Below are 25,733 nucleotides of genomic sequence, written 5' to 3'. Positions count from 1 at the left end.
ATATGTAAATTCTATTGTTTCATATGTCTTTGAAAATGTATCTTCCTCACAATATAAAAATGTTCATGTTGCTACTATTTACTGCGGTAACCTTTGAGAAAAACTTTGCCTTGCTTATCTGGCTAGTTGTAAACAGACTAAAATCCCTTTGAAATCCAAATCTCCCTTCAGCTATCTAAAAATACAAATTCCCTTCAGACCATACATACTAAGCCAGCATCCATGTTTACTCATTAGCATGTCAAGCACTTAGCTTCTTTTGATTAGTTAAAGCTGGCAGTCTACTTCACTCCAAATGTAATTAAATCACACACAGACAGGCCCAGCTAGACACGCATAAACCTCCTTCACAAACAACCAGCAAAATATTAGGAAAATTATTATACTTTCATCACAGCCATCAATCGGTCAAGTGGAGTGGGACGGAGGTAGATGGGTTTCGGACAGCCAATGAGCACACTACACACTGGCCATCCAAGTGGTGGTCAGCACTCTCCTGCATACGTGAAGGGGCCTTCAGACTTAATCAAGAAAGATTCTTTGGGCACACGTGCTAACCCATGTTTTCTCTCTCTCTCTTTGACCCTGCAGAAGGAGAACATCAGGATTATGGAGCCTGGTGATTTAGCGGTATGCCTCAAGGCTTGCAGAGACCACAGAAGAAGAAGAAGAGGAAAGCAGCGGAGGCACCTGGCTCAGCAAAGGAAGGAGCACCTCCCTCAAGATGTAGGGGTGGTAGGGTCTGCTGTACGCACAGTTGCAGATCCACAGCGAGCCGTCGCTCGTAGTCACCTCGCTAGGCCCAGGGTCTATATACGGCACCTGTCATTCCTGCAAACGACCGAGAACCAGTGTCGCCAAAGACTGCCCATATCTAGGGAACTGATTTGGCACTGCAGGATTTGACACCATGGGGACAGGGAGGGCATCCACTGGCAGTGGATCCTTCCAGAGCTCCACAGTATGTGTGGGATCTCACAAGCCTCCACGCACAAGTGCATCCAGGAGATTATGGATGCCATCCTCACAAAGGCACAGAACTTTGTGCATTTCACACGTAGTCTGGAAAGCCAGGAGCGCTGGGATTTGTATAGATCTCAGGTTTTCCACAGCTGCAGGATGCCGTCGACTGCCCTCACGTGACGCTTAGATCTCCATGGCAACAAGCAGTCAATTACATCAACCACAAGGGCTTCCATTCACTGAATGTTCAGCTGGTCTGCAACCACCACAAACACAATCTGCAGGTCTGCGCATGATTCCCAGTGAGCGTCCATGACTCCTACATCCTTAGCAGGTCTCAGATCCCTGACATCTTCCAGGGTCCAGAGAGGCTGCAGGCTGGTTCCTCGGGAACAAGGGCTATCCACAGAGGACATGGCTGATGATGCCCGTGTGGCAGCCTCAGACTGCAGCAGAGCGACGGTACAACGAGGCTCATGCCGCAACCCAAGCTTTGGTGGAGCAAACTATAGGAATTTTGAAAGTGAGGTTCCAGTGCCTCGACAGGTCCAGTGGAGCACTGCAATACAGTCCCCAGGCGTGTTGCGCATCGTTGTCACTTGCTATGCGCTCCACAACCTGGCGCTGTAACAGGGATACGACCTGGCTGAGAAGGAGCTGGAGAAGCTGCACGTATCCTCTGAGGAGGGGGACATCAAAAGGGATGATGATAATAAGGTCCTCGAAGGCAAAGATGCCAGCGATGGGGCCAATGCACTGGCAGGCGAGGCAGGTGCTCAGGAGGGCCCCCATAGCTGCAAGGTTCGTGGAGATGACGAGATGCAGTGAGGGCAGTCCTGACCTTGCATCAGTGAACATTTGACTCCTGTGTGGCTGATGACAACGCACATATCCTCAGTGCTCAGGCTCATGTCATGGAGACTCAGCGGAGGCCCTAATAGTCGCTAGATTCCAAGAGGATGATGATGACATGCAGTGAGGACACTTCATAGATCTTCACATAGCCTCTGTGAATGTCTGACTCGTTTGGCTGAAGGCAGCTCGCGTGCGCTCTGTGATCAGGGTCATATCATGGAGATGCAGCTGTGAAACTTTAAATGCACCTGATCCTTTGGCAGCCTTCAGCACCTGAGCCCTTCAGGAGCACAGCGTCACCAGTCATACATGCTGAAGAGATGGGGGGCCAGCCCCACCTCAATAGTGCTGAGAGCACACAGAGAATGGCGGAACTCTGTGAAGCCTGCCTATGACATTCTGGCAGCAATGACAAGCACCATCAAGGTGCAGGGATCACTAATGTGTCCAGGAAGTGTGAAGCCAGACCATCACTTTGGTCTGAAGGTTACACACTGCACAGGGAGAGGCCCTGGACTGAGACACCTGCCTTCGTCTTGTGCATGAACCAAGGTGTCACAACTGAGTGACACGAACACTGCTCATCACAACAAGGAGCCATCGACAAGGAGACATTCTTGGGAGTTTATTTACAATAGAGGACATTACGTACAAGCGATTAACATCATGCCCAGGCTGTGCAATGACATCTTTTTCCCCTTCCTAACCCGGCCCATCTAACCCTAACCCATCTTGGTGCTCCCAAACATCCAGAGAGGAGGTGGAAGCAGCCTGCTTACTGCTACGCCCTGTCCGTGATGACTTTGGCAGGCGTGCTCTGGAGGGCCGAGACCTGGGAGGTCCCGGCCTGCTTTCGGGGTCCTGCTGTGTGGCAGTGGCACCTTCCTCAGCCTTTGGAGCTGGAGCTGCAGAGGTCACAGGAAGAGAGGATTCGGATGGGCAGGACATTCTCGGAGTCACCTGGGTGGATGGCCCCAGGGTGTGCACCCGCTGATCCTCCTCCCTATGGGTGTCCAAGGTTCCCTGGCTGACTCCTTGGGGAGAAGGGGAAGCTGGAGTGAGATCGAGGTGCTCCACACCCCTCTCGTGTTGACACTGTTGGAGGCAAACTATGGTGTCAGCAATGGAGTTCAGCCCACGCAGCAGTGCAGGGCCAGTGTCATGGACCAAGGTCTCCATGGCGGCCACCATCCTCCCAGTGTTGGCCTCAGTGCAATGACATGCTGGCACCATCACCTCAGACTAATGGCGGACGGACTCCTCCATCATGTCTTGCAATCTTAGGAATGCAGCGGACATCCCTTCCCGATGTTCCCAAGTTTGCCTTTGCAGCTCCAGCAACCGAGGTATGACCGAGTCCAGAGGCTCCTCATCTGACTCGGACTCAGCAGATTTCTGGCCTCCAGCAGTCCTCCGAGTGTTGGAAACCTGAGAAGTCCCTGCCGCTGTCTGCTGTGGATCAGACAATGCGATGGGGTCACCAGATTGTGACCCCAAGGCGACTGTAAAGCTCGGTCCCACCCGAGTGTATGTCTCTACACTGGTGGAGGGTGTGGGTGAGCACTGTGGCAGGTTTTCAATGAGGGCGTCATCAGATTCTTCCTCCGAGGTGTCCTCAGGGCTTGAGTCGAGGACCTGGCTCAGGGACTCCCTTGGCTGCTTCCCAGATGTGCCTGCGAAAGCAAGGGAAGATAATTAGTACATGGCAGTGGCCTTTGAAAGAGGACACATCACTCACGGCATGGTTGTCTGATGGATGTTGCACTGCTGGATCCTCACTTGGTAGAGCACCACCGACCTCACCATCAGCACAGGAACGGTTCAGATCCTCGCCGGGCAGCTGGGTGGCTCTGTTTTCAAAGCCTGTGAGGACCATGATGTCAGGCATTCCTCCACCAGTCTGCAACCTCTCCCTTTTGTTGTGTGCCAGCTTGGTCTATATCAATACAAATAGAGCAAGTGTAAGCTGAACGCCTGCTCAGAAGATGCCTGCCATGTGTGGGTGGTGTGTGGTGCCATGGATGGGATGAGGACACAGTTTGCAGGGCAGATGAAGGTGTGCATAAGGGAGTAAATGGTGATTTCCCTTGAACTGGCAGTGAGTGAGATCCCTGTGGATGTGTGATGGGTTGGTGAGTGTGTGAGTTGACAGTGGTGAGAAGAGTGACTTACCCCAGAACAGAGGAGATCATTCATCCTCCTTCGGCACTGGGTGGCTGTCCTCTTTCGCACAGCGTTGGCGCTGACCAGCGCTGCCACCACCCCCCCATGCTGGATTGGTGACCCTGCTTGCTGTTCTTCACCCAAAGTGGGGGATAGAGGACTTCACATCAGCCTCCACTGCATCCAGTAGGCGCTCGAGGTTGCTAAACTCGGGGCCAGCTTGTTTCCTCCCTGTGACAGCCATGACAGCAGCTTCCGATCCCTTAGGGAGTGCTAGCTTTGTTCAGGGGTGCCTTTTAAATATGGCGCCCGGATTACTGAAGGCCTGAGGCGACGGCAGGGCAGGAAAATCAGATGCTGCCCCGCCAGCGATCCGGTGTGTTTCCCGCGTATGCATTATTCATAAAGGCAGGACATGCAGGGATTGGGACGATATAGCGCACAAACCCACCATTGCAGCCAGCAGCTAAAACATCCTTCGTCACGCCCGCTACCGCACTTTGTGCAAGTCTGGAACAATTCTGCCTGCTATTTTTTTCCTCCTCTGTAATATTATCCAACTTTGCCCTGTCTCAGCCCTTCTGCTACTGTAACCCTCATTTGTGCCTTTGCTACCTCTAGACCCGACTATCCTAACGCACTGCTGGCTGACCTCCCACGTTCTACTTTCCATAAACTTGAGGCCATCCAAAACCATGCTGCTGTGTCATTACTCGCACCAAGTTCCAGTCACCCATTACCCCCATGCCCACTGATCTACAGTGGCTCCCAGGTAGGCAATGCCTTCTTTTCAAATCTCTCCATGACTTTGCCTTCCCTACATCGCTAATCTTCTCCGGCCTTGCAATCCTCCAAAATCCTGAATGGTCTAGACAAGATGGACGTGGGAAGGATGTTTCCTCTTGTGGGGTAAGTCCAGACCTAGGGGGCACTGTTTTAATATTAGCAATCGCCCTTATAGGACAGAGCTAAGGAGAATTTTTTTTTATCTCAGAGGGTTGTGTGACTTTGCAACTCTCTGCCTCGGAAGGTGGTGGAGGCGGGGTCATTGAATATTTTTAAGGCAGAGGTAGATAGATCCTTGTTAGGCAAGGGAATCAAAGGTTATCAGGGGTTGATGGGAATGTGGAACTCGAAACGCGAACACATCAGCCATGATCTTTTTGAATGGTGGTGCAGGCTTGAGGGGCCGAATGGCCTACTCCTGCTCCTATTTCTTCCGTTCGTATCTGTGTTCATCTAATTCTGGTCCTTTCCGCATTCCCGATTTTAATTACTCCATCATTGGTGGTCATGCTTCCAGCTGCCTAAACCTCAAGCTCTGGAATTTTCTCCCCAAACCTCTCCGCCTCTCTATCTTCTTTTAAGACACTACTTAAAAGCTACTTCTTTGACCACGCGTTAATAGCTACACTAGCAACCAGTTTAAAATCATCAGTCGAGCTTGTGTGGTGGCTCATTTATCCTGGCTAGAAGCGACATACATTCATATGCAGAGCAAAAACAGAAAATGCTGGAAAAGCTCAGTAGGTCTAACATCATCTGTAGGGAAAGAAACACAGTTACCATTTTGAGTCTGTATGATTCTTCTTCAGAGCTAAAGAGAAGTAGAAATGTGATAAAATTTATACTGTTAAATGGGGAGCAGGTGAAGCTGGCCAGTGATAGGTGGGGGCAAAGGAGAGATTGACAAAGATGTCATGAATAAAGGAACAAAGGGAGTGTTAATGTTAGCGGTAAGGGCTACTGACATGTCTTCCTTAACCGAGGTTTCCCACCTGGTGTGGAGTGACAGGGCCCTCAACCGTGTCCGACCCACCTCCCGCGCCTCTGCCCTCAAACCTTCCTCTCTCTCCCATGACAGGGTGCCCCTTGTCCTCACTTTTCACCCTCCCTACCAACCTCCGTATTCAAAAGATCATCCTATGCCATTTCTGCCAACTCCATCATAATGCCACCACCAAACACATCTTCCTTTCACCATCCATCAGCATTCTGCAGGGACCATTCCCTGGTCCACTCCTCCAGCAGCCCCAAAAACTCATCCCCTTCACACGACACCTTCCCATGCAATCGCAGAAGGTGCAAAACCTGCCCCTTTACCTCCTCCCTCCTCAACGTCCAAGGGGCCAAACACTCATTTCAGGTGAAGCAGCAATTCACTTGCACCTCCTTCAATTTGGTCTACTACATTCACTGCTCCGAATGCAGTGACCTCTACCTTGGAGAGACCAAACGCAGACTGGGTGACCGCTTTGCGGAACACCTTTGGTCTGTCCGCAAGCATGACCCAGACCTTCCTGTTGCTTGCCATTTTAAAACACCATCCTGCTCTCATTCGCACATGTCCATCCTTGGCCTGCTGCAACGTTCCAGTGAAGCCCAATGCAAACTGGAGGAACAGCACCTCATCTTCTGATTAGACTTCCGGACTTAACATTGAGTTCAACAACTTCAGACCATGAACTCTTTCCTCCATCTTCCCCCTTCTTTTATACCTTCTTTCAAAATTCATTTTTATCTTTTATCCCCTTATTTTTATCTTTATTTATTTTCATTTTTATTCATTCATTGTTTTATCCTCCTTTTTATCCCATTTTCAATACATTTTTCCTCGCCACCACCACCACAAGGGCCATCTGTTACCTGTTCACGTTGTTCTTTTCAGAGTGCTTACCCTTGTTCTGCCATTATCACAGTCTGTTTTCTTACCTTTATGCCACCATCAGTGCCTCCTTTTGCCCTTACCACTACCATTAACAATCCCTTTGTCCATGACATCTTTGTCAATCTCTCCTTTGCCCCCACCTATCGCTGGCTGCCTTTCCAGCTTCACCTGCTCCACCCCCCTTAAACATTATAAATTTCATCACATTTCTGCTTCTCTTTAACTCTGTGAAGAAGAGTCATATGGACTCGAAATGTTAACTCTGTTCACAGATGCTGTTGGACCTACTGAGTTTTTCCAGCATTTTCTGTTTTTGTTTCAGATTTCCAGTAACCATGGAATTTTGCTTTTATTCATAAGCAGGGACCCATTCTCTGCAAACAAAGGAATATGTTCAAGCCTTGTGCCTTTTTTGAATTACCCAGGAGCTGGGAAGCTTATAGTCCCCTTGTTGCTTTCTCCATGGCAATGCTTTGGCCAATCAGCGTCAACTTGCCAACCAATCAGCACCCTTTTCTCCTACAATATAAATTCATGTGACTGTTTTAAATTTGGCATTCTTGCAATTGTCCTGATGAGTACAAGTCAAAATTTTTGTCAATATGGTCTCTCTTTTCAGAAATATTCACCTGGAAGCTGTTTGCCTTGGCTGGGGAATCTAGAACATGAGGGGCAAAATCTCAGGATAAAGGGTGAATATTTTAGGACTGAAATGAGGAAAAATTTCTTCAAAGGGTTGTGAATTTTTGGAATTCTCTACCCCAGAGAGTTGTGGATGCTCCATCATTGGCTATATTTAAGGCCCAGCTAGACAGGTTTTTCGTCTCTCAGGAAATCAAAGGATATGGGGTGTAGGCTGCAAAGTGGAGTTGAAGCCAAAGATCAACCACAATTGCATTAAATGGCGGAGCAGGCTTGATGGGCTGTATGATCTATTTGGTCCTATTTGCTCTTGCTCCTATTTCTTATGTTCTTACATTGCCCACTGTCACCTTCTGCTTTTCACTTAAAGTGAGCTTCAATAACAAATGAATAAGCTTAGGTCATCCGAACAATGGACCAAACAGATGAAACTTTTATTCATCCATCTCCACACTGGATAAGCAAACTTGCTCTCAGTCAAACACAGGCGAATTTCAAGCAATGCACTGAACATGGAAGTCAGCTTTAGAGAGATAGGAACACAGGCAAGTCTGGTGGACACAGATAAAACAGTTCAGAGACAATGCAAAATAGAGTATATATAAAGAGCAGGAAAGAGAAATCATTTTGATAATATAGCAGAGATCAAACACAAAGCATAGCAGATGAGAATAGTGAGGAACAAGACCAGATAAAATGGAAATAATGCTTTCCTGTATCATTTCAGATGATGTTTTATATCTTTAACAGACCACGAGATACAGAATCTCTAGAGATGCTGAAAGAAATATGATTAAAGTTTGTACCTATTAGGAACCCAGAGTTCCTGACAGATTTCACTTCCAAGACAGGTCTCCTTGGTTTCTATGAGAGCATCACCAAATGGGACTGTCTCCTGAAAGAAAAGACCTGCACTGCATTATTGTCTTCTACCTGCATTGTGTTTTAATTTGTTTTTTTTAAAAAATTGAATTGTCAAAAAGTAGTATATTCCTTTATGGACCAGAATTCCTCGGAGCTGTTGGTGCTCTGTTACCAGACGTTCACCAGCACCCTGTTTTATATCCATTTTACCCACGCTTCCTGAGGAGTTGTAATGGCCAGTTCAGAGGAAATTCCTCGCCATATATTTCATGAAGTAATTGTATATTTCAGTGCACATTTGTATTTTATGTTGGCTTTGTACATTTTGATCACACAGTGCTCAGAGATGACTGCATTGATGCATCCACTATTAACTTCTTTTTGAGTACACAAAGCAAATATGAGCGTCAGCAAATTCTAAATAGAAATTACAATTTACTTACAGGCGCAAAAATAAAAAGGTTCAGTTAAAATGGTGACTCTGCTTAACGCTGTAAAAGATCCAAAATCAGTTCTCAACTGGCCCCCAGATTAACAAACTTCAAGCTCCTTCCCAAAATGCAGCATTTTGGATTTATTTGGCTAATAAAGAAACAATCTGCACTGTTTCTATACGTGTACTTCATACTGGTCAGCAACTGATATTTTTTGGGATGCAAATTTTTTTTAGTGCACGATCTCTGTAATTTTTTTTCTACGGTCATTCAAAAGGTCGACTTGTGTAGGAACTCTTGGGTTGCTAGGTAGCTACACACCATAGAAGAAACATTGCAACTCTACATTCAAAATGCACGAAATCTTAACTTCTCAGTTAAAAAATAAGCTTCGTACATATTAAGACAGACCCAAAATCACTGCCTGGATTTTGCTGTAGAAATAATGATGAAGCTAACACCCTCATCATTATTTACATGGAAATCAGGCAGCAACTTCTGGTGCCTGCACATGCGCAGTTACATAAAAATCTAGAAATCGCTCGCCGAGATGCAACATTTCTCTAAAGGCTTTCCGAAAATGCATCTCACTTACAGACTCACAACTCAAACACATTGAATAGGGTGCAGTTGCTTACCTACTCCACAAATACAGACTAAATGCACCAAAAAAATTGTGAGGACTTGTCCAGTCCAGCCTAAGTACACTTTTAATGGTGTGGTAAATATTAATTACTCACAAACAACCTCGCTGCTATAGAAAATTAATGTTAATAAATGTGGAGACTCACACCTTCAGGTTTTAATTATTGTTGGAGATTCTTTAAAAAAGTAAATAATCTTTTATATTACTTCTTATTGGTCTCTTTTATATCTTTCTCTTAATGCAATATTTCTTCCTCTCTTCATTTCACTTTCTTACATGAGTTGCCACTGAATTGAATATTCTAACTGATGTTTCCTGGTTCAGACTCAGTACTGCACATTACTCATTCATTAAACTGATTGGTTAAGGGCATGCACAGTTTTTTTTTTGCCCGCTTTATATAAATCTTAGATTCTCTGTATCAGGAGCTGCACTTTTTGGATAACTGGTTGATAGCAACTTTCAGTGCAAAAACCCATAGAAAGTCAAACAAAGTGTAACAAATAGCTGGCATTTGGAACAAAATTCAGCCCAATTTTGATTCCTGAAAAAGTAACAGCAGTTACTCAGCACGGTTATTCAGCTCACCTGTCCAGTCACCGTTTGGATTATATCCGGGAGGGAATACTCTTCTACTGTCCTAGGTAAAGTGAAAACACAAAACAATTACTATTTACTTGAATTATTATAAACAGAAATAATCTCCCAGAGATATACATGATTATCTGAAACTCTTAACCATTTTAAAGTTTATTAACACTAGTGAATCTCCTAAGGCATTGTTCCTGATGGTCAAACAACGTGCTGTTTGAACATTCTACCATGCAAAATACATTACATTATTCTGCAGCCAAAGAGTAAGTGTCCTTTTAAAATTACAAATGTTAATCAATGTAAAGTAATTCCAAGTGAGCCGATTCAAAAGGGTAATTTTCTTCTGTGGAAATATCAGTCCAAATATTCCGGTCAGCATCGGAACCAGTGTCCATCACTGATCAGACAGAAAACTACCCAATTACCTGCATTCGGCTTTTCTGTCCAAACTTCCAGTGGAGGATCGTGCAGTTCTCCCTCAGGGCAGGGATCCATGGGGAGAGAGAAAGCAATGAAGAAAATCCGCGCAAAAGCCACGCCCCCTTTTTACGGCTCCAGCTGCTATATTCTGGTAAGTGTTTAAAGGTACCCAACTTCTCAGTGTATAAGTGAATAAGTGTAAGAGTGAGTGGGCGAGCAAATGGGCAAGGGATGGGTGAGTATGTAGGTGTCAACTGGATAGGTGAGTAAGTGGGTGGGGTGGTAACTGGGTCAGGTCACAGGTGGGTAGGGTGGCAGCTGGATAGGGTGGTAAGAGGGTGAGGAGGGCAGAGTGGGTGAGCAGGTGGTAGGTCAGCAGATCGAGGGGGAAGTCAGGGGAGGTCAGTTGTTTGGTTACCCAGGAGTTGGACTAGGATTTTTCTGTCTAACATTTCCTGGGTAGATATTCAGGTAAGTCGGAACTGTTTGAAGCCTCCGATTCTAACATAGGATCAGAGACTTTTTCCAGAGGGTCCCAGGGAGCGGGGGAATTACCCATTGTAAGTTCAAACTTCCCAGGCAATACCCACGGAGTTAGTGTGTCGGGACTTGCATGGGGTCCCAAATGATGCACATCTTGGGTCATACGGCCAGATTCAGACCAGAAAATCTGGGCTGTCAATTAAGTGACTGTAGCCATTGTGGCTCTAGTGTTTTCTGTTCCTCGAAAGCTTTTCTTTGTTTCATACTACTTCTATTAAGCATCTCCCGGTGATAGAGAGCCGCATATAAGACAATGGGCTGGAGCTTGAGCTGGCAGAATTCCTGCTGCCAGATCCAAAAACAGGAAGCGACCCCAAATCAGCCAGTGGCAGAAACCAGGGAGGTATATTCTCAGCAGCGGCTAATTAAGTAGCCACCACTATACCCAAGTGCTGCCAGCCCAGAGAACCAGCAGCTCAGTGATCTCTGCAGCGCCACCAGCATCAGCCACTTAAGTGGCTCAATTTGGCTCCCGGCAGGTGGCCCATCTGCCAACTTTCCCACGGCTGGCAAAACGGCATGGCTATGGGGGGAAAAAAAAATCAGGCACATTCCCCCCCCAGATATCTTCTCGCCATTTTGCAAGTCTTCCCGCCTCCCAGTCCAATACTATGGGTCAGGTAGACTCTCCCAGCATCAAATTTGGAAAGCATAGGCTGATGTGATGGCTTCCCTACACTCTCAGTCAGGCAACGAGCAAGAAAGCCCAAGGAAATGATGACTTAAAATGGAACAAGAAGAAATCGCATAAAATTGTCCATAGCCACCATATTGCACAATGAGAAAAGCCAGGTTCAACCACCTGGACTTTGACACAGAAATAAACAATCTGTTTACTCAAATGACTCAGCAAGAAAGCCTTTAGTGGGGATGTTCGAGTTAAACTCAATAAATTGAGCTTGTAGATGCTTTAACCTGCCAATGGTAGTGCACACATTGGGGTTGATCTTCCTGGAGTTGGGAGACATTTCCTAGCCTTTAAAAATGGTAGCCGGACTCCATTCTGGGATTCCCAACCCCATTTCTGGGATTTCTGATTTTCACCAGGGCCTTTTAAGGGTGCGGGCTGGTTCAAGGTCATTAGCCCGCACCCAGCACTCCCAACCTGGCCGGCTCCATTGCAGGGATAGGCATGTCCTAGTCCTCCGCAATTTTCATGGAGTCGGGCCAGCTTTTCAAAGAGTCGTGGTTCACGGCACCTCAGAGAGGAACTGTATTCTGCCTGACGGAACCTTTTGAAAAGTAAATTCAAAAGGTTCACCTCATGTGCCCCATGTGAAGGAACGGCATCCAACCCCCACCCCCCGCCCATGGCCCCTCATGACTCCATGCCAAAGTTAGGTTCCCACTCACCCCTATGGTTCCTCATGCCAAGCTATAGCACTTCCATGCCCATACACTGTATAGAACGGATGAACCCTATAGTGACAATAGGATATGTAAAAATAAAGCTTTAAAAAAAAAGTCACACCTTGATAACTCTCTACTTCCTTAAAAAAAATCTCCTTTTTACTACAGACCAATGAAAGTGTTAATGAGAATCAACAACTGAAACTACAAGCACTTAAAACCTATCAATCTTGTGTAAACAAACATTGCTCAATTGACAGCATAGGTCAGAGAGTCAGAGCTGGCAATCAGGCAATGTTTTCTCTGGGGCTCAAGGTTAATAGATTTCTGGGCTCTCAGCCAAGCCTCATTACATGTTCGTTGCCGAGAGCCCAGACATCCATTGGAGTGCTAAAATAACTTGGCATGGGGGCATGAGGGGCTATGGGGGATGGGTAGGGGGACATAAGGTGGCATGGATGGGGTATGGGGAATGATTGGAGGGTAAGGGGATATGAGGATTGAGGGCTGGAGGACATTTCTGTTTTTACACAACAAAAGGTAGGCCTTTTAAACAGCCTCAGCACCCCACTGCCACTGCAGCTACCTCCAAACTCTTTCCCAGGTCAGTTGGCCTGACTGCAGCCTGCACCCAACCACCCCCCTTCCCCCCACCCCCCCACACCCTGCGCCTCCACACAATGAAAATCCCATCTTTGTGGGCACTTTCTCACAAGGCAGGCAGGCCAACTCCCACTAAGCACCTCGAGGATGAAAATCCAGCCCATTATCCCCAAATATTAAACATCCTATGGATGGAACAGACAGAACTGAGCTAAAGTTCCAGTTCTCAGCACAGACAAATGTATAAAAGAAACTAATGGTGAGCTCACGCACTGCAGATGTTCAGCACAAAGTGACTGTTTAATCCTCAGTTACAGGAATGCTGGCTAGAATCTTAAATATCAATAGCATGCAAGAAAACTTGCCTTACCTCAGTTTATTCCATGGCATAAACCAGCGTAACTCTCTGTAGTTGCCACTATTTGCCATGGTCATCTTTGGTCTAATTAACAAAATCTTCCTGAAACACATTTTTAAGATAGGTATAGAATTATTCTCAAACTTATTCCAGAAAAAAAATGAAAACAAAAAAAAAACACAAACAGAAGCTAAGGAGATATGGGTAATAGAGCCACTCATGTTCAATGCTATTGAACACCTGAAATGTTTTATTTGATATTGTACTCAAGATATATATAGCATTTATATGGGCGACATTTTGATTCACCAGGGAAAACAAGAACAGTAAGACTGAAATCAGTAAATCGTTTACTGCCTGAATGTAGGACTGCACTGTAACCAGACATGAGGACTCGAAACGTCAACTCTTTTCTTCTCCGCCGATGCTGCCACACCTGCTGAGTTTTTCCAGGTAATTCTGTTTTTGTTTTTGTTTTGGATTTCCAGCATCCGCAGTTTTTTTGTTTTTATCCTAATTTTAAGGCCATTTCACTTACATCCTGGCAAAGGTGTCGTTTAACCACTTTCCTAATGATTTAGGTAAGGTTCATTCAGGGTCCATGTTCTTGTGATGCAAGGCATGGATTTTATGCCGAGGTTGGCACCGATCAGGGATGAAATTAGTCTGCAGCAGTTTTCAAAGCAGGATAATTTGGGAAATTCTGGGCTAGTTGAAATCTGTGATCATTTCTATTAAGATGCTGGGTGGAAAACAAAATAGCGATGGCATTCACCCTAGCCCAATGTGACCAATACAGCAAACCTCTTCGGAACCTGGGGTTGTTCTCCTTGGAGTAGAGGAGATCAAGGGGGTATTTGACAGAGGTGTATAAGATGATGACAGGTTTAGGCAAAGAAAAGCTATTTCCCATTGGCTGATAGTATAAGAACTAAGGGACACAGATTTTGGTTCTTTTTGAAGGCAAGGTGCGGGAGATGTAAGGGTGATGTGAGGATAAACTATTTTGCGCAGCGAGTGGTAATGATCAGGAACTCGCTACCTTTGAGGATGGTGGAAGCAGAGATGATGAATGATTTCAAACGAAATTGGGTGGACACTTGAGAGAAATAAATTTGTAGCACTACAGGGATAGAGCAAGGGAATGGGACTCACAACAGAAATTACAGAATTGTTACAGCACAGAAGGCATTCAGCCCATCATGTCTGCTCTCCAGCTCTCCAAATGAGCAATTCACCTAGCACCATTCCTCCGCCTTCTCCCCATAACCCTACACTTTCTCCTAATTCCCTTCTGAATGCCTCATTTGAACCTACCTCCACCACATTCTCAGGCAGTGCATTCCAAACCCCAATTACTCGCTGCATGAAAAGGTTTTCCTCATGTCTCTTTTGCTTCTTTTGCCAACTACTTTAAATCTGTGCCTTCTCGTTTGCAATCCTTTCATGAGTGGAAACAGTTTCACCCGGTCTACTCTGTCCAGTGCCCTCATGATTTTGAATACCGCTATCTTCTCTTCTCCAGGGAAAACAGTCCTGACTTCTCTAATCTATTTTCATAACTGAAGTTCCTCATCCCTGGAATTATTCTCCTGACTCGATGCGCCAAGTGACTGCTTTATTTGCTACAATGACTCTATGTATCAAACGGCAATGACATGAATTAGCCCTTCTCTCAGATCTCTCTATTGTGTTTATAAAGTACTAACAGTTTGGACAATTTCATTCCATCTCTAGGGTTTACAGCACAAAACTAATTCCAACTTCGAACAAACTTCATGTGATTGTGAATAAAATGGCTTTCTGGTACAGTAACCCCAGCTAAAAACTTACAATGTTGACCTATTGCTTGACATATATGACCAGCTTTTTGTCCTTTTTAAAAAAAACTTTTCGTTCTATCCAAAGTAACTATGAAATTTCTATATTGTTGAACATGTTAGGCACAGCAGAAAGCCTTTGAAGGCAGTGAAAGAAGAATACTAACAATTATTTTCTTCTTTATTCTTTCATGGGATGTGGGCCTCACTGCCAAGGTCAGCATTTGTCATCCATCTCTAATTGCCCCTGAACTGAGTGGCTTGCTAGGCCATTGCAGAAGGCAGTTAAGAGCCGACCACATTGCTGTCGATCTAGAGTCATGTAGGCCAGACCGGATAACGGTGGAAGATTTTCTTTCCTACAGGACATTAGCAAACCAGATGGGTTTTTACAACAATCAACAATAGTTTCATGTTCATCATTAATGGGACTAGTTTTAATTCCAGCTTTGTTAGTTAATAGAATTTAAATTCCACCAGCTGCCGTGGTGGGATTTGAACCCAAGTTCTCGAAGCGTTAGCCTGGGCCTCTGGACTACAAGCCTAGCAACATTATCACTGCACCATGATCTCCCCACATTTGTGACAAGACCTTAAAGAATATGATATCATGCAAACCATAAAAAAAGTGCATCAAAAGTTTGTTTTTTGAAAAGTGTTAATTGCTTCAATTTTTGTTGGAAAATAGAACTTAAATACAATTCTCATCAGTAACATTAAAAGAGTAAAAGAAAAGCTTGATATACTAAGTACAGCAAATGAAATAGCAACTTACTTGTTGAGAAAAATCACTCTACAGTTATAGAGGTCATTTTTGTGCATGACTGGCCTAGATTGTAGGAAAAAGATGGAGGATTAAAACCAGTCACAACGAATCTGAGCTTATTCAACTAATCTTCAATTATTTTTCAATTTTATAATTTAATAACAAAAGAAAGAATCTCCAACCCAGAAGCTTGTTTTTAACTTCATACCACTGAAAATCTAATAGCTGTACAATTGTTTTAAGTAAAATAATGATTGAAATCAGTTGACTACTTATTATCACTACTGAAACAGAATTAACAAATCAGCAGTCTACAGATTCAGAGCAGGAAAACAAAAAATAGGTTTTACATAAGCCATCAGCATTGAAGGGTTACTTTAAAGGAATGGTACTGTTGGGGCAGAACTTGAGTATTGTTGAAAAAAAGAGACTCATCAGGACACTTCGCAAAAACACCAATATAAGGGGAAAACACCAATTTATACTGTATGTGAAGTGAGTGCTGATTTGTTGGCAAGTGGATTCTGATTGGTATTCTTGCGAAGTGTCCTGATGAGTGCAAGACAAAAAGTTTTGACATGTCTCTTTTCTCAGCAATACTCAGGAATAGAATGTTAAACTCGGAGCCCAGGAGATAATGATTCTTGAGTTAAGAGTCTTTATATGAACTGACTAATTATCACCATTATTGGCCAACCGACTCTGCTGTACTCACTATGGAAGGAGAACAATTTTCTGTCATTCCAGCAGAGAATGGTTATCCCATCCCTACAGAAGCCCATGTTTCTCAAAAAAAAAACTCATCTCACTGTCCGTGTTCTGCATAGTGAGCGCACCTTTTCTTTTTGGTGGAATGTCCTCTGGTTAAACATTGCCAAGACCAGTTAAACTGTCCAATTCAGCCTCCCTTCCTGCCTGCTACCTTAGGCTGAATCTGACATGCTGCAACTTCGGTGATCTGATGACTGCTGAATTAAACCACAAAGCATGTATCACCAAGCCTACCTGCCTTAATCTACCCACCTCACCTGACTACAGCTGAAACCTTCATTCACACTTATGTTACCACCCGGCTCAACTTTGTCAGCATTCTCCACTCATCACCTCAGGTCTCACCCATCTCCACCCTGTGCTTCAACCCATTGATTACTGATCCATCCATGCCTACCATTATAAATCCCCTCCAGCCCTATGTTCTAATCCTAACCCCTTTAGTTCTCCCACTCTGTTCCTTCTGTTTTGCTATGCCTCTCACCATTATTGAAAGCTTCCTGAAAACCAATCTCTTGGACTAGAGCTTCAGTCACAACTATAAGCTCAGCGTTGCCACTCACTCTTTAATCCCTTTATCCCACTTTGAAAAGCATCCCTGGGTATTTTATGAGTTGAAGGTACTAAAGAATTGTAAGATGTTGTAGGCGAAGAGATTTCAAAGAAATACTTCAAACAGCATCAACATCACTTTCCAATGCATAGTGCTATAATTGCACCTTGTCGTCAGGTTGCCACCTTACAATCACTCCGGTGTAATTTCCTCATAATCCTGCTAGCATAGGGCTAAAGTAATTTTACCATGGAGAGTAGAGTCAGGAAATGTAACAAAAAGAATTAAATGCAGGGAGCTAAACCCTAAAGTCGCCCAAGATTTCCTGATCATGATCATAATCATTCCCTTATTCAAACCTTTGTAATATTTTTCCCAACATGTCTGGCAATCAGCATTACTCTGATACGAACATAATATAATTCTCAACACAATATTCCACTCTGCATTTTTTAAATTCATGTGTTAACTTTTCCATTTCAAGTAGGTTAATGGCTGTATTAGAATAGTACAAAGAGTATGTATGAGCCAAAGTAAACATTAAAATACAGATCATTGTTTCACCCCTCGTAAATCTAAAATCCCAGCTTTAATGGTAGTGAGGTCATTTTAATTTGCTTGTTTAATCAGCATTTCTGCATTAAATGCACTCACATTCCAACATCACATATTATGTCTTCAGTGACCGGAGAGATCAAAAGTTCTGCCAGCATTTGAAACGAGTGAAGAATGGTATCAGATTCCAAGTAGTGATCGGCACAGCCATACCCGCTGAGAGAAAGAAAAGACACAGAATAACTTTTCTGAAAAAGAAATCCAAGAATTGTCAAATAGCTACATCAAGTAGTTCTCTTGAAAGTTGATCTGAAGAGTCATAATTTTCATCACTGAGGAGAGAGGAATCATAACAGTGTCATTTCCCTTGTAATGCTGTCATATGTGTGCAATATAATGATGTGTGTTGAAACAAAGTGTTAAGCAAACAAAAGACTACATTTCCTTAAAGTTTGTTGTACAAAATTGTTGGTCTTACTGTCAGGTTGAAGCCTTTTGCACAACTCATCACCAAAGACTACTAGAGACCATTGTCAAAGTCAAAATGAATTCTCACTTGAAAAAGCATGGGTTAAGAAGAGACAGCCAGCATGTATTTGGGTAAGGCAAAGCATGTCTACCTAACCTGATTGAGTTCTTTGATGAAATAACAGAATGGCTGAACAAAGGTAGTGCAGTAAATGCCATATAGATGGATTTTTGAAAGGCATTTATTTAAGAACCACAAAACAGACCAATTCAGAAAATAGACCTACAAGGTATCAAATGGACGTTGGTAGCTTGGATACATAACTGGCTAAGGGATTGGAGGCAGAGTGTAGTAGTGAACGGACATTTTTCTGAGTGGAGAGTTATGCAGAGGGGTCCCCCAAGAATCACTAGTTGGATCACTACTTTCCTTATATATAAAAATGGCCTTTTTTAAAAAATTCTTTCGCAGGGTGTGGGCTTCGCTAGATAGGCCAGCATTTATTACCCATCCCCAAATGCCCTTGAAAAGTCATCTTGGTGAGCTGCCTTCTTTAACCGCTGCAGGCCATGTGGTTTAGGTACACCCACAGTGCTGTTAGGAAGGGAGTTCCAGGATTTTGAGCCAGTGACAGCGAAAGAGCCTGGACCTGAGTATAGGGAGTACAATTTAAAAGTTTGCAGATGATACAAAACTTTGCAACGTGGTGTATAGTGAGGACGATATTAGCAGATTTCTGGAGAATTTAGCCTGCTGAAATGGGCAGATACATTTGCAGTTGAATGTGGATGCATGTGAAGTGCTCCACTTTAGGAGGAACAACATAGAGAAGCAATCTACGTATTATCTATTTTCTAAATAGCACTATTTGGAGAGGGGTGCAAGAGCGGACAGACCCCTAGGGATGCATATTCACAGCCCTTTAAAGGTGACAGGATGGTTAAACAAGTGTATGGGTTAGTTGGCTTTGTGAATGACCCTTGATCACAAAGACAAGGATGCTAAATGTTTGCAGTTCACTGGTTCAGCCTCAGCTGGAGTATTGTGTACAATTTTGTGCACCATACTTTAGGATGGATGTCAATATCTCAGAAAGGATGCAAAGGTAGTTTGCTAGGATGATGCCAAGGATGACGTAGTTCAGCTTTGTAGAGAGATTGGAGGAACTGAGATGATTCTCTTCAGAGCAGAGAAGGTTAAAGGGAGACCTAACAAAGGTATTCAAAGTTATGAGGGGCTTTGATAAAGCAAATAGGTTTACCCTGGCAATGAGTTGATAACCAGAGATCATAGATTTAAGACAATTGGCAGGGGAATAACTAGAGGGGAAATTAGGAGAATTTTTTTTAAAACAAAGAGGAAATCTGAAATACACTACTTGAAAGGGTGGTGGAAGCAGATTCAATATGGACAATTAGAAAAAGAAAGAGTTTCTGAGGGGGCTTGAGAGATTGTTTCTCTTGGCTGTGGAACCTAGAACACAGGGGCACAGTTTCAGGATAAGGGGCCAATCATTTAGGACTGACATGAGGAGAAATGTCTTCACTTAAAGAGTTGTGAATCTTTGGAATTCTCCACTCCAGAGGATTGTGGATGCTCCATCACTGAATACATTTAAGGCTGACATAGATTTTTGGTCTCTCAGAGAATCAAGGAATATGGGGAGTGGGCAGGAAAATTGGAGTTGAAGCTGAAGATCAGCGATGAATGGTGGAGGAGGCTCGATGGGCTGTATAGTCGACTGCTCGATCTTATGTTCTTAGGACTTAGGACTAATTTACAGGGTTATGGGTGAGTTATGGAACAAATTTTTACACCTCTTTCAAAGATAAAAACAGAAAATGCTGGGGGGAAAAAATCAGCAGGTCAGGCAGCATCTGTGCACAGAGAAACAGGGATAACATTTCAGGTCATTGACCTTTCATCAGCCCCCTCAAAGAGCCAGCACAGGCAAAATGGGCCATATGGCCTCCTTCTGTGCAAAGATTCTACGATTGTTCGACTGACCAAGTTCAGCAGCAGCTGAAAGAATGAAAATATCCAAAAACAATGACCATCACCGTACTGAAAACAAGGAAAGTGTGCCGCACCTATTTACCTTAAAGTGTCTGTAACCAAACAATGAAATGAAAACCACCAATATCTAGATTTCTTATAATGAATAGAATATGATTCCATAGCACCAATAAAAATCCAAGAAAATACCACAATCACATATAAGCACATAACTTCAGATTAAGCATTAAGTAGTCAAGTTGCCATAAAACTCCCCCATACATGTGAAATATCAATATTAACCCATACTGTAATGTGGTGTGATAAAGCTCAGCAAGCTTATTGATCTTGACTCAAATGGAGAAATCATATCAGCAATATTCTCTGATCACACTGCTCTCCCAGTAACAGACAGATTCTACCATGATAAAACCTCTGCTGTATATATGCACAGCCACTAAACAAACAGGACAAGTAACAGTCATTTCTCCTGCCATAAATCAACCTTTTAGACCTGGATACTTTCTCAGCAGCATCTCAGCTTTGACACGTGGTGGAGATTTTGAGATTTGCAAGTCCAATAGGTTCTCTGAAATATTACCTCATTTCCCTTCCAACCATACAATCTTTCTTTTCCCCTCCTTTCCAGACTGAGTCTGGAATTGTTGTCACTCCACAGGTGCTAGGAATTCTCCAGTCTGTTGCAAAGGTGGCTATTCTTCACCTGTGAAGGGAGGTGCCAGTTGCCTCCTCAGCTCCAGGCCTTAGAATCATTGATGCCATTTGGCCTAGCACATCTACACACTTCTAAGGCAATATCTGGTAAACCTCCTCTGTACTCTCTCTAAGGCCTTGACATCCTTTCTAAAGTATGGTACGTGGCAGATGATACGCTGGCTGCCTTCTTCTATATCGAAGGAATATGACAGGTACTTTCTGAAAGCAGGCCCCACGCATCACCAGTCTTGAGCGCAAAAAGCTGAAGGATAACTTGAGCTGAAAAACCCTCAAAGCTGCTTCCAGATCCTCAGCTTCTCTCCTCCTCACTAGTGGTGAAAGCTTCACCTGCTGCTCTTCAACGGATGTCTAAGTGCAAGGGAACACCAGCACCTCCAAGCTCCCCTCCAAGTCACACGCCATCCCAATTCGGACACATAACATCACCATTCCTTCACTGTCACTGGGTCAACATCCCGGAGCTCTCTGCTTAGCATCACTGCGGGAGCAACTTTACCACATGGACTGCAGCAATTCTTAATGACAACCGGGAATGAGCAACAAATCTTGGCCTTTCTAGCAATTATGGTCAGGGGTTTATGGGTAGTAGCCAGAGGTTGGAATGTTGGCTTCCTTTTCTTCTCTGCTACCCTGTCACAGCTCCAGTAGCTCCACAGACTGGCAACTGGACATGGAACCTTTCTGGTCAAACTCAACTCCACGTTGTCTTTAAATACTGAGCCACCCACGAATCTCCCAAACATTTTAAACTTAGTGTCTGCTGTGGGAGACAAGACTAATTAAAGGTTCACCAGCTGAAGTGGTTTACTGTTCAAGCAGGCTGAGTGATTCACATGTCACGGCAAACAAGTACCCTTCAAGTATAATTCATTCTGAATTTCCATAATGAACTTTTAGAAAAACAAATTCACCAATAAAATTTTATTCCTATTAATCTTTGTTCATCAAAATAGCCCCCTTTCCATGCATAATTCCAGGGTCATCGTCACATTGCTGTTTGTGAGAATTTGCTGTGTGCAGATTAGCTACCGCGTTTTCTACATCACACCAGTGACCACACTTCAAAAGTACTTCTTTTGGGTTCCAAAGAAGAGTCATATTGCACTCGAACCATTAACTCTTTGTTTCTCTTTCCACAAAAGCTGCCAGACCTGCTGAGTTTTTCCAACACTTTCTATTTTTACTTCAAAGTACTTCATTGATTGTAAAGCACTTTGGGATCACCTAAAGTCATGGAAGGAGCTATATAGAGCCTTTTTTTAATTAAAAAAATATTTCCTTACTTTACTTACCAGATTTCCAGTTCAGGCCCAAGTCTGTATCTTGCCCCTTTTGATTTTGCTATTTCAATACCTGTATATTTTGAAAAACAAAATATTTTTAAAACTAAGAGTATATTAAGAACTTGTTTATAGGTTGTTTAAACCCTTAGATTTTGACAAGCACAAAAATAAATGGGTTATAGACCAGGGTATGAAAGAGATACAGAGAAAGATAAAAAGAGAGAGAGAGAAGAAAAGAGAATGAGATAGAGAGAATGATAGAGAGATAGATCATTAGATATAGATGGATTTTTGAGGAAACATTGTAATCAAATGATTTGACTATGTGCCAAAACAATGATGAGCTCTGTCTTTGCTGCAATGCTATGGACCTTGAGTTGACCTTCACAATCCTGAAGTCTTGATCAGCTCAAAGGGATAAACAGAATCCAGAGAGAGAATGGGAAAATTAAAATCATACAGATAAATAGATTTTATTTAAAATATCTCACAATTCTGTAAGCTATTTGACTCTCTGCTTGATCTTTTTATATTTCCTCCCATTTTTAGGAAACCCAGGCCATTACCCCCCCCTGTAAAAATTAACAAATTCCTTCCTGGCAATGATCTGATCGGAAAAGTTATTTCTTCAGCGTTCCCCCCGAAGGGTGGAAGGAGACTTGTGTGGGGCATAAACACTGCCATAGACCAGTTGGCCCAAATGTACATTCTTGTAACCCAAAGTATCAGAAAGTTAGATCAGAAATTACATTTTGTGTTCAGAGTTTCATATATGTTGCCTAAATTACCTTACTTCCAACTTTCCTACATTGCCCTACCTAAAAGATATATTGCTTAGCAAGCATGATTTCAAAAGCATAAGCGTAATACAGCACTCAGGTGGACTTAAGCGATCTCGTGGCGTTATTCCCAAGAAGAGCAGGGAATTATCCCCAGTGTTTTGGCCTATATTTATTCTTCAACCAACATCACTGGAACAAAGCATCTGATCATTCTTATTATATTTCATTGCTATTTGTGGGGCCCTGCCATATAGAAATGGCTGCTTTTCAGTATGTTACAATGGTGACTGCACTTTCAAATTAATTAATTGGCTTTGAAGTGGCTGAGGTTGTGAACAGTGCTATATTAATGTATGTCTTCCTTTCTCCCGTTCTAGGTGAGCAATTTCTTTTTTAATCTTCCAAGAACAATCCCACTTTCAAGTGGCCTGACCAATCCAGGTGACCAAAACATGGTAATTTTCAAAGATGTCACTCAACTAAACAGAACTGCCTTGAAAGCTATCACTATCTTGCCAGACTTTAATTAGTTCCACAAAACTACACTTGCATTATGTTATTCCTGCCTCTTTTCTTCAGATGCATAAATCACTAGCCAAGTGCATGATTTTGCAAATAGGCCTCTTCATTCAGTTTTCAGTCCAAGGATCAAGGCACATGAATGTACCATTTCTTTCCCATGACAATAGGCCCAGTTCACGCTGGTACAAGCGTAACCAGTATTTGACTATTCAAATATTTAACCCTTTAGTCTAAGCATCTCTAACGCAATGTCAATATCTCACCACTAAAGATGACTGAAGGGCAGTTTTAATAGATAAACAAAAACTTGCATTTATATAATGTCTTATATAACCGTAGGATTCCCTATAGTGCTTGAAAGCCAATGACATACTTTTGAAGTGTGATCACTATTATTATGCAGGAAATGCAGCAGTTAATTTGCAAATAGCAAACTCCCACAAAACAGTGAGGTGATAATGATCACATAACCTGTTTTTCTAATGTTGATTGATATTGGCCAGCATATCTGGAACATCTCCCCAACTCTTCTCTGAAACAGTGCCATTTGGTATCTTGTTTATCCACAAGGACAGACAAGGCCTCGCTTCATCATCTTATCCTTGAGCATCACCCCCAATAGAGCAGCAGTTCCTTAGTACTCCTCTGGAGTGTCAGCACAAATGTTTCTGCTCAGACCCTGGTATGAGATTTGACCCCAAGCCCTCCGAACTCAGAGGCGAGAATGAGCCAATAGTAGCTTTCTTTTCCATTCCAACATCGACACTATTGTTAGTTGGAAGAACGTGACAACAAGACACAAACAGGAAAACCATCCAGATAAAAGCAAAATACTGCGGATGCTGGAAATCTGAAATAAAAACAGAAAATGCTGGAAAAGCTCAGCAGGTCTGACAGCATTTGTGGAGAAAGAAACAGAGTTAACATTTCAAGTCTATAATACCCTTCTTCACAGCTATAGAGTACAAATATGATGAAATTTATACAGTTTAAGGGGGATTGAGCAGGGGGCTAAGGAGAGATTGACAAAGATGTCATGGACAAAAATATATAGTGAGTGTTAATGGTAGTGATAAGGTGCTGACAGTGCCATAAAGGTGAGAAAATAAATTCCTTTTCATCTGTTTTAAATGGGTGCCCCCTTACTCTGAGATTATGCCCTCTGGTCCTAGACTCTCCCACAAGCAGAAACAACCTCTCAGCATCTACCCTGTCAAGCCCTCTAAGAATCTTATATGTTTCAATAAGGTCACCTCTCATTCTTCTAAACTCCAATGAGTACAGGCCCAACCTACTCAGCATCATAATCTCCTCATAAGAAAATCCCTCCATCCCCAGGATCAACCTAGTGAACCTTCTCTGGACTGCCTCCAATGCCAGTATATCTTTCCTTAGGTAAGGGGACCAACATTGTACAGTGTTCTAGGTGTGGTCTTGTATATTGTAACTAGTGCCTTGTATAGTTTTAGCAAGACTTCCCTATTTTTATACTCCATTTCCTTTGAAATAAAGGCCAACATTCCATTTGCCTTCCCTATTACCTGTTGAACTTGTATGTTAGCTTTTTCTGATTCATGCACAAGGACTCCCAAATCCCTCTGTGCAGCAGCTTTCTGCAGTCTTTCTCCATTTAAATAATATTCAGCTCCTCTATTCTTCCTGCCAAAGTGCATAACTTCACATTTTCCCACGTTATATTCCATCTGCTAAGTTTTTGCCCACTCGCTTAAGATGTCTATATCCCTCTGTAGACTCCTTGTGTCATCCTCACCACTTGCCTTGCCACCTATTTTTGTATCATCCACAAACTTGGTGACAATACATTCACTTCCCTCATCTAAGTCATTAATATTGTAATTTGTATTGTATATATTGTAAATAATTGAGGCCCCAGCACTGATCCCTGTGGCACTCCACTAGTTACAGGTTGCCATCCCGAAAATGCCCCCCTTATCCCAACTCTATATCTGCTATTAGTTAGCCAATCCTCTATTCATGTTAATATGCTACCCCCAACACCATGGGCTCTTATCTTATTAAGCAGCCTTATATGAAGTACCTTATTAAACGCCTTTTGGAAATCCAAATATATTACATCTACTGGTCCCCCTTTATCTATCCAGCTTGTTACCTCCTCAAAGGATTCGAATAAATTTGTTACATATGATTTCCCCTTCATGAAGCCATACTGACTCTGCTTGATTAGATTATTTTTTCTAAATGCTCTGCTTTAAATCCTTTGTAATAGACTCCAACATTTTTCCAATGAAAGATGTTAAGCTAACTGGCCTATACTTACCTGTTTTTTGTCTCCCTTCCTTTTTGAGTAAGGGTGTTACATTGGCCATTCTCCAGTCCTCTGGGATTTTTACAGAA

General features: G+C 43.2%; 1 protein-coding gene across 4 annotated transcripts in view; it reads right to left on the bottom strand.

Moving 5' to 3' along the window:
- Nucleotides 1-25,733, bottom strand: part of nadsyn1 (NAD synthetase 1) — a 61,057-nt gene that overhangs the window by 32,939 nt on the left and 2,385 nt on the right. For all 4 annotated transcript variants that reach the window (XR_005944139.1, XM_041196562.1, XM_041196563.1 and 1 more), the window contains exons 2-7: nt 22,063-22,123; nt 17,668-17,784; nt 15,699-15,752; nt 13,116-13,205; nt 9,824-9,875; nt 8,098-8,186 (exon numbers count right to left, since the gene is read on the bottom strand). Coding sequence is in view for 3 of the 4 variants with exons in the window: in XM_041196562.1 (XP_041052496.1) it covers nt 8,098-8,186; nt 9,824-9,875; nt 13,116-13,205; nt 15,699-15,752; nt 17,668-17,784; nt 22,063-22,123 (463 nt within the window). In the remaining variant the exon portion in view is untranslated. The remainder of the gene's footprint in view (nt 1-8,097; nt 8,187-9,823; nt 9,876-13,115; nt 13,206-15,698; nt 15,753-17,667; nt 17,785-22,062; nt 22,124-25,733) is intronic.

Source organism: Carcharodon carcharias, chromosome 10, assembly GCF_017639515.1.
Source record: "Carcharodon carcharias isolate sCarCar2 chromosome 10, sCarCar2.pri, whole genome shotgun sequence".
In the NCBI taxonomy this organism is placed as follows: domain Eukaryota; kingdom Metazoa; phylum Chordata; class Chondrichthyes; order Lamniformes; family Lamnidae; genus Carcharodon; species Carcharodon carcharias.
The sequence above is the reverse complement of the archived record's forward strand: the minus strand, read 5'-3'. Positions and strand labels throughout refer to the sequence as shown.